The 14434-nt window shown below is 42.0% G+C and overlaps 1 protein-coding gene across 3 annotated transcripts in view; it reads left to right on the plus strand.

The window, feature by feature from the left end:
• Gmds (GDP-mannose 4, 6-dehydratase) overlaps positions 1-14434 on the plus strand; it is a 526562-nt gene that overhangs the window by 431430 nt on the left and 80698 nt on the right. For all 3 annotated transcript variants that reach the window (XM_087590059.1, NM_001039606.1, XM_087590060.1), the window contains one exon: positions 296-392. In XM_087590059.1, coding sequence (XP_087446185.1) covers positions 296-392 — 97 coding nt within the window. The remainder of the gene's footprint in view (positions 1-295; positions 393-14434) is intronic.

Raw genomic sequence — 14434 nt, forward strand, 5'->3', positions numbered from 1 at the left:
CCTAAAAGTTATTCACACACACACCCCCAATCTATTTATGTCTAAAGTCTCAATTTTGAATCCATCCTGATATTTTAAAAGGAAGTAGGGTGGGGGGTTAAACTTCCTTTCAAACAAATACAGAAAGTTTTGAAAGCCACAATTGCTCTAATAACAAGGTTGAGGGCGGGCCTGCCCCTGCTGTTAATGTGCTTATGCCCTCCTGCTGGGAGAAGACAGGCAAGCCATCCTGAGCCTCACAGTGTGGCCACATGCTACTAAGCAATTAAGAATTGATTGTTTGTCTTCTTTGCAGGTGGGAAGGAAAGAATGAAAATGAAGTAGGCAGATGTAAGGAGACCGGCAAAATTCACGTGACTGTGGATCTGAAATACTACCGACCGACTGAAGTGGTAAGGACTCTCTCACCACCCAAAGTGTGGCCACCCTTGGCCAGCTGGCTGGGAAAATTCCCTCCTGGAATGCCTGCTGCCAACCTTCAAAGCTTTCTAATACGCCTCTCTGGCATACTCCACAGGGCACTTCCCAAACGAGAATACAGAGAATTAAGTTTGAGATACCATTCTCACCACAAAAATCTATTGCTGTATAAAGAAAAACAAGAATAAAACACACCCAGGAAAATATTGATTCCACAAATGGAGATCATAGCTTGGACAGATCTCATCTGCAGAATGATCCCTGATGCCCACAAGATGTCTGCTTACTAATCCTGACACCTGTAGGCTTTCTAGGGTCAGAGTCCATTTTTACTGGCCACCTGTCTCTTGTTCACTGTGTGTGCATATTCTCACACATATGGCCACCAACATGCTCATGCACACCACTCATAAAAGTCCTCCCCTACCCTGTAAGGCTCAGCTCAGATAACATCCTTTTCTAACCAATATTGTTCTGCCACTAACACGTCTCTTGTCTCTGTAATTTCCTTGCACAGTCCAGGACAGTGTTCTCAGTCTTCCTAAAGCTGTGACCCTTTAGTGCAGCTCCTCACATTGTTTTGACCCCCAACCCTAAAATTATTTTTGTTGCTATTTCATAACTGCAATTTTGCTACTGTGATAAATTGTAATGTAAAAATGTGTGTCTGACAATGGTCCTAGGTGACCCCTATGAAAGGGTCATTTGACCCCAAAAGGGGTCATGACCCACAGTTTGAAAACCACTGCTGTAGGGCCTGTTATAATCATTTGTTTTCATGTTTTCCTTTCTTTGCCACACTCTAACTTCTTTGAGGACAGGGGCTTTGGGGAGGAGGAAAAAGACAAAGGTGGAACAAGATAGTTGTTTAATAGTGACTAACTGGTTAGTAGGCAGAAATTTCTAAATACATACGTTTCCATACTAAGAAATACTTTAGATGCCAGGAAATGGCCCAGTGGGTAAAGTGCTTGCTGCCAACGCTGATGACCTGAATTTTATCCCCACAGTATCCACAGGGTGGAAGGAGAGAACCAACTCCTAAAAGTTGTCCTCTGCCTTCCACAGGAATGTACCAGACAAGGTGCATACGCATATATGCAATAATTATTTTAAAAGAGGAATAGATTGTTAATGTCAATAGTGTACACTGTTAGTAGGAACCATCTTCCTTTTCTAAGTTTATATAAAATATGTAACTTGGTATCACTGCTTTGATGTGATCCATACTATGATGACAAAAAGAAAGGTGTTTAGAATGAAGTGCTAAGGATACTGGGAAGCAGAGTCTTCAGAGAGAAGCACACTTGAGAGTGTGCCCAGTGAGTGGCTGTGGAAAAGCACCTTTAGAACCTGTTTTCTCTGAGAAAAGGCAGTGAAGACAGATTGAAAGTAAAAAACCAAGGCTCATTAGCCATCCTTTGAAATGTGTTGTTCTATGCCCCCTGTCCGTGTTCGGTCCCCCACCACCACCCGCAGCCACTGAAGGCTACACTCAATGTTTGCCTCTTACAGAGAAAGAATCCACACAAAGGAAGTGAACAGTGGCTTAGGAGAGGTAGGACTGTGCAGCCCTGCATTGTCCCCCCCAACAGGGCGTGGCCAGGCTTTGACACAGAGAGTGATTGTTCTTAGCTAATGGCAAGTGGGTGTGCCTGTAACAGGATGTGCCTGTCCCTGGAGGAGGAAGATACTAGCCATGCTGCTGCTGACACAGCAAGGACCTCCTCTAGACTCCCAGCCTCTGCACTTATTCCCATCCTGGGGAAGAGCTGCGAGGGCCTCATTTCTCCGAAACTCTTCACAAGTCATACACAGGAACAAATTTCTCTTCTCACTAATAAAGATGGTTACTTCTGAGCAAACACTGTACCATGGCAGCAAAAGCTTGTGTTCTCACAACAGCTTAAGCATGCCTCTTTCTCTGACTCCTTAAGTCATTAAGAATCCCTGTCTGTCACTCTAACTTTGGCAAGGTGTGGTATTGATAAGGACCAGAACAAAGAAGGTGTAGGGCAGGAAGAAGACCCTCTAACTAACAAGACTGTTCTTGAGTCCCCACCAGTTCCTTCCCTGCCTGCTGTATCCCTCCCATCCCTTCCTTTGTTCATTCAAATGCTATCATCATACCTGTTCTGCAACTCTGTTGACACCAGCATTGTGTGAACACAGAGCGGTGTCTGGTTTCATACGCATGCTTGCTGCCCCCTTTCCCTTGGCTGACTCTCCCCACAGATTCCCATTACTCCCAGATTATAGATCCTGCTCTATGTTTCGTCTTTTTAAGCCTCCAGGCTGTGTTTGCTCCGTTCAACACACTTCATCTTAACATTCAGTTGGGCATGCTTTCCTTGCATAGTGAAACTAAACTTTTAACCCCATTCCTCAAAGCAAGTTCTCTGAAACTTGGATCAACCTGAAGTGACAGGCTTTCTGTGGAGTTGCCTCCAGGGTGACAGTGTTCTTCCAGTTGAAAGGTGACTACATTTAAACAAGCTTTTTTCCAAATGGGGAGCCCTGTCAGCCGTAGAAGTCATTTCCTTTGAGTCCTGAGAAGCACTCAGTCCCTCAGAAGCTGGCAGTGGAAACATGAAATGAGCAGACTCTGAGAAGAAAAGGAAGAATATTGCTTCTTCTAACCAAACAGTCCTTTGCTTCTCGTCTCCATCCTATCCTGCATGTTCCAGAGGCTTCTTGTTAGGTTTCTTGGGATTCTTTTCACAAGTTAGTTTGTTTTAATCAGCTATGGTCCTCTGCCCACCCCCCCCCAAGATCTTCCTCATGCACAGGTACTCATAGCCTAGGACTGGGGTGCAGTGCAGTGATTAATTCTTTTCTAGCATCACAGGCCCTAGGTTCAGTTACTACACTCCCAAATAATTAACTAGTGTTTTAATGTAGTTATTCTATTTTTAAAAGATAAACTATATCTTCTTATATAGAATTGGTTCCAGAACGATCAAAGAAGAAATAACATAAAGAAAAAATTTAAAACAAGAAATAATAAGGATAGACATATACATCATATATTGAACAAGACAAACAGAAAATAGAGTTTTATGTTGTTGTTGGCCTGATCTTAAGAAGGCCCTTTCCTCAGCACAGGTAGATGTTAACCTAAGAGGCCTCTGAGGAGCCATATAGGACACAGATAGATCCACGTGTGCCAATGATTGTTCTCCTCACAGACTGCAATACCGTGAAACCTTAAACCTTGCTTTTGTATCAGCATGAAGGGTATAGGTTTTTCTTCTGAATAAAGAACTCCAATTTGTGATTAGAGCTGAATGGAGCCATATCTTTTGTACTTTACCTAGGAGTCTTTATGACTCCTTTGGGTGCTGAGGAGTTTTGCTACCTGAGAAGTTAGGCTGTCCACTTCCCATTGCCCCTGAGTTCCAGAGGATTTGGATGATGGTAATGTTAAAACCTGACTTCTGTGATGTTTGAGACACCTGCTTGAGGCTGAATCATAGCTCAGTGGTAAAGCCCTTGTGTACATGTGCAAAGCCCCATTTTCCATCCCTGGACATGTAAAACAAAATAAAATAAAGCATTCCTGCCTTATGTATAATTTCTTTACATGTTCTTAGTAACACAGAGATTTATCACACAGTGCTCTCGTTTCTGTCCTTTTTAATTTTACTTTTATATTCGGGTGTTTTGTTTGCATGTTTGTACCACAAGGTGTCCATGAGGGTCCGAAGGCAAGGAAAAGTCCCCTGGGTCAGGAATCACACTCCATTATGAGCTACCATGTAGGTGCTAGGAGTCAAACCCAGATCTTCTGAAGAATAACAAGTATTCCTAACCACAGAACCATCTCTGCTATCCCCATGTGTTTATTTCTGGGAAAAGTAGTATTGTATTTAAATGTGGGCTTCAAGCCAGAGTGTCTCCATTTAGTACCTGTCAGTTATAAGATGTATATATAACCTTAGGCAAGTTACTTACGTAATTTCTCAATGTTTCTGTTCCTTCACTGTTAAAAATAGGATTAATTGGAGAATTTCTTTCAAAGAATTATCTGAGGATGAATGGAGTCATTTATAGAATCTGACAAACAATAAGTACCTAACACCATGCCTACATTCACTTCTTATGTATTCATTCCCTAAGCTTTACGTACGCCTCACTTCTAGAACCTAACAGTACAATAGTGAACAAGACTCACCTGCCCCCAGTAAATGCAGTTGATGTGCGGATGCCATCAACCCCTAGACTCCAGACCTGAGGAAAGAAGACTGCCACACTCAAAACACTGTGAGAACGTAGTGAGGGTCATGGAGGATTCACTCACTCTGCGCGCGCGTGCGTGCGTGCGTGCGTGCGTGCGTGCGTGTGTGTGTGTGCTCATATTTGTTGTGTTTTGCTCTTCTGTGGTTTTCATTCTTTTATTTTTTTCCTAACATTCAGTATCTATTCAGTGGTAGAGACATATCAGAGAAATATGAGTATTGATGTTAACCTAATACAGAACCATAAAGATGCCTTTTTTCTTTGAAAACTTTAAGCTGGAAAATTCCAAAAGAAGAGAGTAATCTCGAATCCCTCCACTTGTGCCACATTTTTAACCATATTAGCGCACACGTACACACACACACACACACACACACACACACACACACACACACACACACAAAGTATTTTGCTTTTTTAGTTTCACACAAGCTAAAATCTGTTTTTCTTTTTCCTGTTTTCTTTCATCAGAGAACTTTAGGAAATGAGAAGAAGGACCAAAATTGAAGGATTTTTGGTTTGTTTTTTTTTTTTGTTTGTTTGTTTGTTTGTTTTTAAATTGGTTTAAACTTTGCCCTCTCCCATTTATAAACATTTTTTCCAATATCATTACTCTTTAACATTCATTTTTCTTCCCATTGTGTTTTCATGTCCTTGATTATGATTGGTTTTGTTTTATTTTGACATCTTAAATTCATTTCTAATGACTATAGATATTGAGAGGGGATAAAAACATGGATTACTATATAGAACTGAGAAGGCAATAACTTCAAAGAAGCCCAGCAAGCCAGCTAAAACCTCTCTCCAGTGACAGCATGTGGCCTGTTCCTAATCAAATTACCATATGCTTGTCGAGTTGTCCCCTCTGCCCCCCATAAACTTTTCCTAATATTTTTCTGTAAATGATGTTAAGCTAAATGGCCTATAATTGCTTGCTCTATCTCATAGCCTTGTTTAGAATAATGGTAGGTAACACTTTCCAGACCTCAGGAATCTGATCTGTCATCGGAGGACTTGTGTAAGTAGCAGTCAGAGCGTCCGTCCCTCCACTCTGTCTCTAAGTACCTGGGTAAAAAGCTCTTGTGTGCGCCTGGCTGGCCTTTTGTCCTGAAACTCCCCTTCCCTCTATTGCTGTTCTCACCACCTTCTCACACTTGGCTCTTAGGGCAGGAAATGAGATCCCTCTGTGCTATGCCTCGCTCCAGCCCTGGTGGTGGTCAGCCCATGGCTCAGGTCCTGATCCTGTGACCCTGAAGTTCTCATGCCCCCTCCACTCCTGCTTGCTTTTGTTCCTTCCTTTGACTGGTGAGAGCTGAGGTCAGGGGAGGCATAGAGACCTGATTATGAGCTGGTGCCTCTTCCGGCCCTGCTGGACCTATAAAGAAGTCAGGCTGCTGGTTCTGGAATGTCCGTTGCAATTTTAACATCCTGCCACGTACTGTTTTCACAACTACATGACCATGGTAGTTGAAATACTGTCAGTAGTGCCCGATCATAATGCTTCCTCTTCTGAATTATTCTCTGGCCTTCTCACTACTTGATTTTATAAATAGTTTATATCTCTAAATCACTGTTTATTTTTTTTAAGCCTCCCTCTTAGGCTCCTCGTCCTAATCTTTATATCCTTCCTTAATCACATTGCCCTTTCCTGCCCCTTTCCTTCCTTGGACTTAGAAAGAGCTTTAAATTTCAGTGTCTTCATTCGACGCTCAGCTATTCCACTGTGTGTCTCCATACTTCATAAGTGGCACTGAATCCCTGTGGGGCATACACCTTTCCTGCTGGAGCTTGCGATCGTTCCCTGGCAGCCGGCCCCCTTGACAGCAATTCCTAGCTAATGAAATAGCAATTAGAATTGTGTACGGAGGATGGTGTCCTCAGCTTTTCTCCTGCCTCTTGTATATTTTTCTTATAATATCATTAAGGACTCAAAAAAATCTGTCTCCATTCCATTACCTACACTTTTGGTTTTGATTTAAACTTAAGCTTTGCTGGTATCCTTAACGTCAGTACTTTAATGACTTGTATCAGTAGAGAATTTCTCTGGAATCTGCTCCTTTCTCCAAAACAAAAAACAAACAAACAAAAAACCTTATTTATAATCCTGCTACTAACTGCTTCACACCTAAAAAAAAGTAATTTCCAAAATGTGCTTGAGCGTGTGCCTGTTGACTGCGGGAGGATAGTGAGCCAAGCTTGAGTAAGCTCTGAGTACTCTAATGTGTTATCAGCCTCTCCACTGCCAGGACAAATGCCTGTGAGAAAGAAGTAGGAAAGATTGATTCTGTCTCATGGGTTCAGTCCGTGGCTGGCTCACTCCGCTCTTTCTGGGTTTATGGTGAAGCAAAGCAGCACAGCAAAGGGGTGACCTGGAGTAGAGCTGCTGTCTGTATGGCAGCCAGGCAGAGAGGCAGAGAGAAAGGAGTAAGAGACAACAGAAACATAGGGGACAAGGTATATCACAAGTGACCTGCTTCCCCTAAATAGCCCCACCACCAATAATGCCATGAGTCTACTGGTGAAATAATCTATTGAGTCAGATGGAAGACCTCCAGATCCAATCAGCTCCCGGTGATGCACCAAGCCGTGCAACAACAAAACCTTTTGAAGGACACATCATATATCAACCATAGCATATGCTTCACCTAGAGCACTGCAGTTTCCTACGGGAGATCCAGTCATCTGTGGCCAGGTGATTGTACCATCTTTCTCATCCCAGCAATTATTCTGGAATTTAAAAACACCATTGGCTAGTCTTGAAATCAAATATGTTCTTTCTGCTCTACCAAGCCATGATTATATCTAAAATAGCTAATCAAAAAGAAAAAAGAAAACAAACAAAAACCTCAGTCCACAGAGGCTTATAAGAATTATTTTCTGCAGTACTGCAATAGCCTTCTCCTATCCTGTCTGCCTTATGGTTCCAATAAGGTCATTTTTCTTTTCTTTTCTTTTTTCTTGTCTGTTTCCTTTTCTGTTTGTTGTTTTGAGGGACAGAGTTTCTCTGTGTAGTCCTGGCTGTACTGGAACTCTCTCTGTAGACCAGTCTGGCCTTAAACTCAGAGAGCCATCTGTCTCTGCTTTCTAAATGCTGGGACTAAAGGTGTGCACCACTGCTGCAACCACCACCACCCGCAGCCCACCCTAAGGTTATTCTTTACCCTTGGCAGCAGCATTCCTTGATATCCATTTGTTCGTGTTTGTGGGTGTTTGGCTTGCATGAGTGTCTGCACACCAGAGGAAGGCATGAGATCCTATGGACTACAGTTGAGAGCTGCCATGTGGGTACTGGGAATTGAACTCAGTACCTCTGAAAGAGCAGCCAGTGCTCTTAACTCCTGAGCTAGCTATCAGGCCCACTTTGTAAATAGTTTTACTGTCTAGGTACCAACTATCCCGCGTCTACTAAAGATACCCTGTGTATGTCCTTTGGGCTCTACCCTACTGTTATTCTGATGCTTTCTCTTGTCTTCCTTCTTGCACTGTTGTCCCTGGGCAGTCTGGTTTCTTCAGTTGCTTTACCTCTTCTAGCAAAAGTGAGATGCCATTTGGCTACTTTGCCAGAAAGCTCCAATACGAAAGAAACATCCACAATCAATTATTCTTTGATATAGCTCTGATCTGCCTCCTAGACGAAAATGTTCAACATGTGGTTCCATTGACCTTTATTCAGGGAAAAGCTTTGTCCTTGATAGCAAATTGAGTCTGTGTCATGCAGAGATAAAGGGCTGGTTTCCTGGCTGAGTCAGATGTCCCCTGCTTCATGAAAACTGGTGTGAGAATGTTGAACTAAAATCCTAGCATAGATTAAACATAGTTGAAGTACAAGGTAAAACTAGGCTTTAGTGGCCATTGAAGCCACTAATGTAATGTATGGAAGTTTGCCTCCATGCATGATCAGTGCCCTCAGAGGACAGAAGAGGGAATTGGGTCCCATGGGGCTAGAGTAATAAGTAGCTGTGAGCTGCCATTTGGGTGCCAGGAATCAAAACTTGGTATGCTGGAAGAGTAATCAGTACTCTTAATCACTGAGCCATCTTCTAATCTCCCCTCTTGATATTTTAAATAACATTCCAATTTATCTTTCTCAATATTTAAAAATACAATATGCTGTGTAAAATTGAGGTCTTAAAGATCCAGTGGAAAGAGTGTTTGTTGAATACCTCTTATGGAAACCATTTCCAATCAGTAACATCCTAAAGCCAAACAGCAGAGGCCACAGAGCTGCAAGGGAAGATCAACCAGGCTTTCACTAACATAAAGCAGTGGAGGTGAGAAAAGCAGGCCATTGGGAAGATAAGGCTGTGAGATTAGAGATTACAGAGGACAGCAACCTGTGGGAAAGCAGCCTGAACAGAGAGAGTCATCAGTGTCAGAGAATGGGGGAGTGGGGGCAGCCCAGATAAAAGGTCAGAGAAGACTGGCTTTGTCACATTCATGGTGACTTGGAATTATCCATGTGGCAAGAACACGAAGGCAGACTGGCTGGAAGCCTAGAGTAAAGGAAGGAGGTTAAAACTAGGGCTAGATATGCAAGAAGCAGAAGTGGAAGCCATGAGATGAACTCCCCAAGAGCCTTTCTGGAGGATGGGGGAAGAACGGTCCATGTAGGAAGTCAGTCTCACATCCAGCAGACCTAAAGTCCAGGGGCTGATTCTGAGAAACCAGCTTACAATTAGGCCAGAGTTGGTGCTATATGCCTTTAATCCCGGCACTCAAGAAGCAGGGGCAAGTGGATGGATCTCTGAGTTTGAGGCCAGCCTGGTCTACTTACTGAGTTCCAGGATACCCAAGGCTATGTAGAAAGGCCTTGTTTTAAAAAGAAACAAAACAACAGATCCATAGGCCCAGACAAAACTATCTCCACCCTCTGTCTTCAGGCTCAAAGACAAAGCAAAGGGTTTCTATTAACTGGGAGATGGGGACCACCCAGCTCAAGCAAACTAACTTACAAAGGTCAGCAGGTGTCCTACTACTACTATACCTGTCCTAGAAGTTGGGTTGAGAATGTTTTATAGCTCTAAAATAAAAGGGCTACATAAATGCTAGCTGCCTGTGCTCTGGGTTATCTTTTTCATTAGTATACTTGCTAATTATCTTCCTTATCAGCATTTACTCCTGTGAGGTTAGTGGTTATCAAAAAGACACCCTCTGGAACTTGGTCTTCAACTCCTGAGATTTTTTTTTCTAAGTACTTGTTTTGTACGTAGACAACATAATACATTTAAAAAAAATGGCTACTCAATACTGACAGATCTCTGCTTCTTGATTCTGGGATAAGAAGATCATGGTCAAAGGCATGTTGGATTGTTAACCTTCCTCTGATTCTGCCTGAGCTGTATATTCCTGGGCTCTGTGAATGGCGATAAGATTACATTCTTCTGCTGCTAGCATAGCCTTAACATCTCCATTGGGAAAGCAGTCACCCAGGACAGTTATCCAACACCCACTTCCAGTGTTTAACTTACAACCACCCCTTTCACTTAAGGCTCATCAATGTTCCAAGAACAAAGAACATGTCTGTGCTTGTCGCTTGTGCCTTAAGGATGTCCTCTCGATGATACAAAATCTTCATTTAGTTTCTTATTGCTGCTATTTTGAATTACCAAGAATTCCTATCATCATTTTTACAGAGGTGGGGTCAGAAATCTATAACTTGGCTAAAGTCAAACTGTTAACAGGGACACACATTACTTATGGAAACTCAATGGAAGGTTTCTTTTGCAAAGATGAGCAAGTCCATTACGAGGACAGTCATCACTTGTTCAGAAAGCCTGTCAGAAATCACTTTGAGGAGGAAAGTGGGACCCTGACCCTGGTTCATTGTCCATTGATTGAGTCATAGTATCCACTTTCCATACAAATGGTAACAAACCTTATAAAGTCATAGGTAAATTCCTTCAAAGCCCCAGGACTAATTTGCTAAGAAAAGAGAATTTAAAAGTAGGCTGGGTGAATTTTCAATCTAAAGAGAGTTGGGAGTCAGGAAGGGAAAGGAAGGCTGCTTCCAGTTGCATAGGAGGTACCATCGTTATACACCAGCAGTTAGATGCCAGCTGCCAGGAACCCTAACAAAAGAGGCTGGTCACCATGTCGCCCCACCCACCCTTGGCTAACCTCCTCCGTGGCCTGAAGCAAGTTCTACTGTCTGGACCTCTGACCAGTATGGCCTTTGAAATGTCCCTCTCTTTCATGCGCACCTTCCTTTCTTCCTATGATTTCTTTCCGTGTTAGCCTCCTTTTGTCCTGCCCTTCTCCTGGTTTCATGCTGTCTTAAGCAGCCGTCTGACCTTCTTGCACTGCACATACAGAGCTGCTTCTGAGCCCAGCAGCCTGTCTTTTGATAACTGCCATCTGACCCTGATGTGCACAAATCCCAGAGAATGTCCTCCAACTTGTCCCATTACCTTAGTTAAACACTTCTGTGTTTAAGACAGATTCTTAAACAGTTCACAGCTGTTCTAGAAATTCAAAGGCAGAGTGGAGAGAACCTTCCTTGCATGAGAGAACTGTTTATATCCTAAGCATGAGTCCTTAATAGTCTTTTCAATAAAATCTTGCTAAAGACTCTCTAAATTTTCTCTTGTACATATTTCAAAAGTATGACAGTGCCATAATAAAAAGTTTCCCTCTCTTCCGAGAATTTTGTTGAGAATCAATTTCATTCCAGGTGTGCTTCTTGCATTTTAAATCCAGATTGTTTCCATTGTGTTTTAAAAGTAGCTGAGACAAAGGTGTTCTAAACATCATCATTGTCTGCTGGAATGTGGGGGTCTATGCAAGCTTTCCCTGAGACAACTTGATAACAATTATTTGTTTCTGAATGAGCCTTCATTTTAGATTATGAGGAAGTGCTATAATCCCTTACTAGAATTACATTTAAAAGAAAATACAGTGATAATTATATCTTATTGCTAACATTATAAATATCTAATGTATGTCTCAGCAACTTTTCCCCAATATCCATACTTTAGTCGATCTCCTAAATTCTCCTAGTCTCTTTTACTCCTATCTTCCCCCCGGAGCTTAGCAACGGAAATATTCCAATGATCTCAATGGACACATTGTAAAGCTCGATGGATTCTTAGTTTTGAGGTACTGCACAAACATCAGCCCTTGGTGAAGCTATCACTACCTCAGGCTAAGTCAGCCAACCCCTTGCTGGAGCACTTGCCCCATTGTAGTAGAATGTGTCATTTTTTTGCCTGGGGAGAGAAAGACAGTTACAGCCTTGAGGAAAGAATGTGTACTCATCAACAGAGAGCCACCCTCGTGGTTTCCAGTCAGCTCCAGCATCACTAAAAAGTCGCTCCTGGCAGTATATTAAATTATAGTAAAACTTCAAATAGCAGACGTAAGAAGAAAAGTCTCCTGGCTTTCTTTTTATTTGAAACTCTTTATTAAAATGACTGCCAAATTTATTTCCAAGCATACGTACACACACACACACACACACACACACACACACACACACACACAACTCCAGCCTTTAAAATATCCTGATTCTATCTTCATTTCTCCCTATATGTTTTTCTCTGGTAGTTCTTTTATTTTGTGACTCTTCCCTTTTAGCAGTTTTACAGAAGTCCCCTTAATTTTTCTTCATATATTCTAACATTCTGACTTCATTAGCTTTCCTACACCCAGCCTTACAATTTTCTCTTTAATTTATTCTAGTCATCTCATGCAAGCTCAAACAAAGCTGGGTCGATTCTCAGTTCTTCAACCCTATCCTAAAATTTAATCAAAGCAAGGTACCAGTGTACCCACTATATGAAGGCTGTGTGAATAAGCCTGAGCACATCTTTGAAGAGAAGGGGTACTGTACCAATATGTACAAAATGCATCTTAGGCGATTTCTATCTAAAGAAAGTTTCTTGCTCTTTGAGGGGCTCGTAACCCCATATGTACAACAATGCCAACCAACCAGAGCTTCCAGGGACTAAGCCACTACCTAGAGACTATACATGGACTGACCCTGGACTCTGACCTCATAGGTAGCAATGAATATCCTAGTAAGAGCACCAGTGGAAGGGGAAGCCCTTGGTCCTGCTAAGACTGAACCCCCAGTGAACTAGACTGTTGGGGGGAGGGGGACAATGGGGGGAGGGTGGGGAGGGGAACACCGATAAGAAAGGGGAGGGGGGGGAGGGGGATGTTTGCCCGGAAACCGGGAAAGGGAATAACACTCGAAATGTATATAAGAAATACTCAAGTTAATAAAAAAAAAAAGTTAAAAAAAAGTTCTAAGGTATCTAAAAGGTTAAGAGTGAATAGTACAAATAAATTTTAAAATTGTATTTAATATGTTTATTTAGTTCACCTATATTATCAATTTTTAAATAAATAGTAAAACTTTAAAAAAAAAAGAAAGTTTCTTGCTAAAAATGTTAACTTATAGTAAAAGCATGAAGAAATAACCCTGTTCGATCTACTAATCAGATGAATGGAGGGGATATGGGTCAAAACAGTTAATAATTTTTCCTTTGATTACTTATGCTGCCAGGCATGTCCATTAGTTTTACAAAGCATGTGTGAGGGAGTGAGTTTGGGGCATAGGGGAGTCCGTTGGTCCAGTCCTGCTCTACTGTTGGTGAGATGAAATCCTGTCTTGGTGAATCAGCACCTCCCACTTGTCTTTAGGTGGGATGGCTGCTTATGCCAGTGCATTGTCTTCTCCTTCAGCTGCTGAGAAGGGGAGTGGGAGGCAGCCATAGGGAGGAGACTCTGAACAAACAGCCCCAGCCCTGGATCCCAGTGTGGGTGGGTGGGTGGTGGGAGCCAGGAGCAACCAGAGTTTGTGTCACATGTGACACTGAGCAACCACTAAGTGAGCCCAGAAAGGAGGTAAAAAGATGACATAGGAATCCATTGGAGAACGAGGGCATTCTAGCCCATACAGAGCAGTGACTAAGGGAGTGCTTTTAATCACTGCCTCACTGAACTCAGCTAGAAAAGACTAATGCCTACCCCATTGTTCAGGTTTATCTGCAAACATAATATAGAATTAGTTGCTAATCTGTTCAGAGTACTCACAATGAGTTTACCATGGTTCTTCCAACTTCCCAGTCTCCTGTCAATAGATGGCTCTGTGTAGTCTATCTTCATAGAATTGTTTTTTGAGAAGCACAAATTCAATGCTGTAGTTTTCAAACAGCCTTCCATATCTGCTCTGTGTTCCCATTCACTGCTGAACATTTGTCAGACGTTCTGTTGCATTTTACCTTCTCTTTACCCCTCCCTCAATTAAATAATATTTATATTGTTCAGCTACCAACCTCTGTCAAAATCTAAGCTCAACAAAAACATTGACTTACTAGAAATAGTCTTCTTTCCTTTACTGTCTCTGCATGTGTGTATGTGCGTGCATGAGTGCTTGCATGTGTACGCACACTTACACTATTTTTCTTAAAGAACTCTTTTTTTCCTTTTCAATCTTTATATCTTATCATCCAGTGTAACTATTGTTGGACCCTTTGGAGCTACCGTAGGTTGATGATAAGTCACCATTTATTTATTCCCCCTGTTCTGTTTGAGTGACAGTTTGCACCGCAACTCGGCTAGGAAGATATGCAAAGATTGTGTTTTATTTATTGACTTATTTTTGTGAACCATTGACAATAATGTTGGTTTATTTGTGTAAAGGAAACAATGAAAGGTACTTTGGTCAAAATAATTAGAGGTTAAGGTGGAAGGGCTTTGCAAAGCTCTGTGTTTGGTTATCTGTATCTTCAACTTTGTGCATCATCTCAGTCTTGCCAGCATCTAAGTTAAG

Source organism: Rattus norvegicus, chromosome 17 (genome assembly GCF_021556685.1).
Source record: "Rattus norvegicus strain SHRSP/BbbUtx chromosome 17, alternate assembly SHRSP_T2T, whole genome shotgun sequence".
Lineage (NCBI taxonomy): Eukaryota > Metazoa > Chordata > Mammalia > Rodentia > Muridae > Rattus > Rattus norvegicus.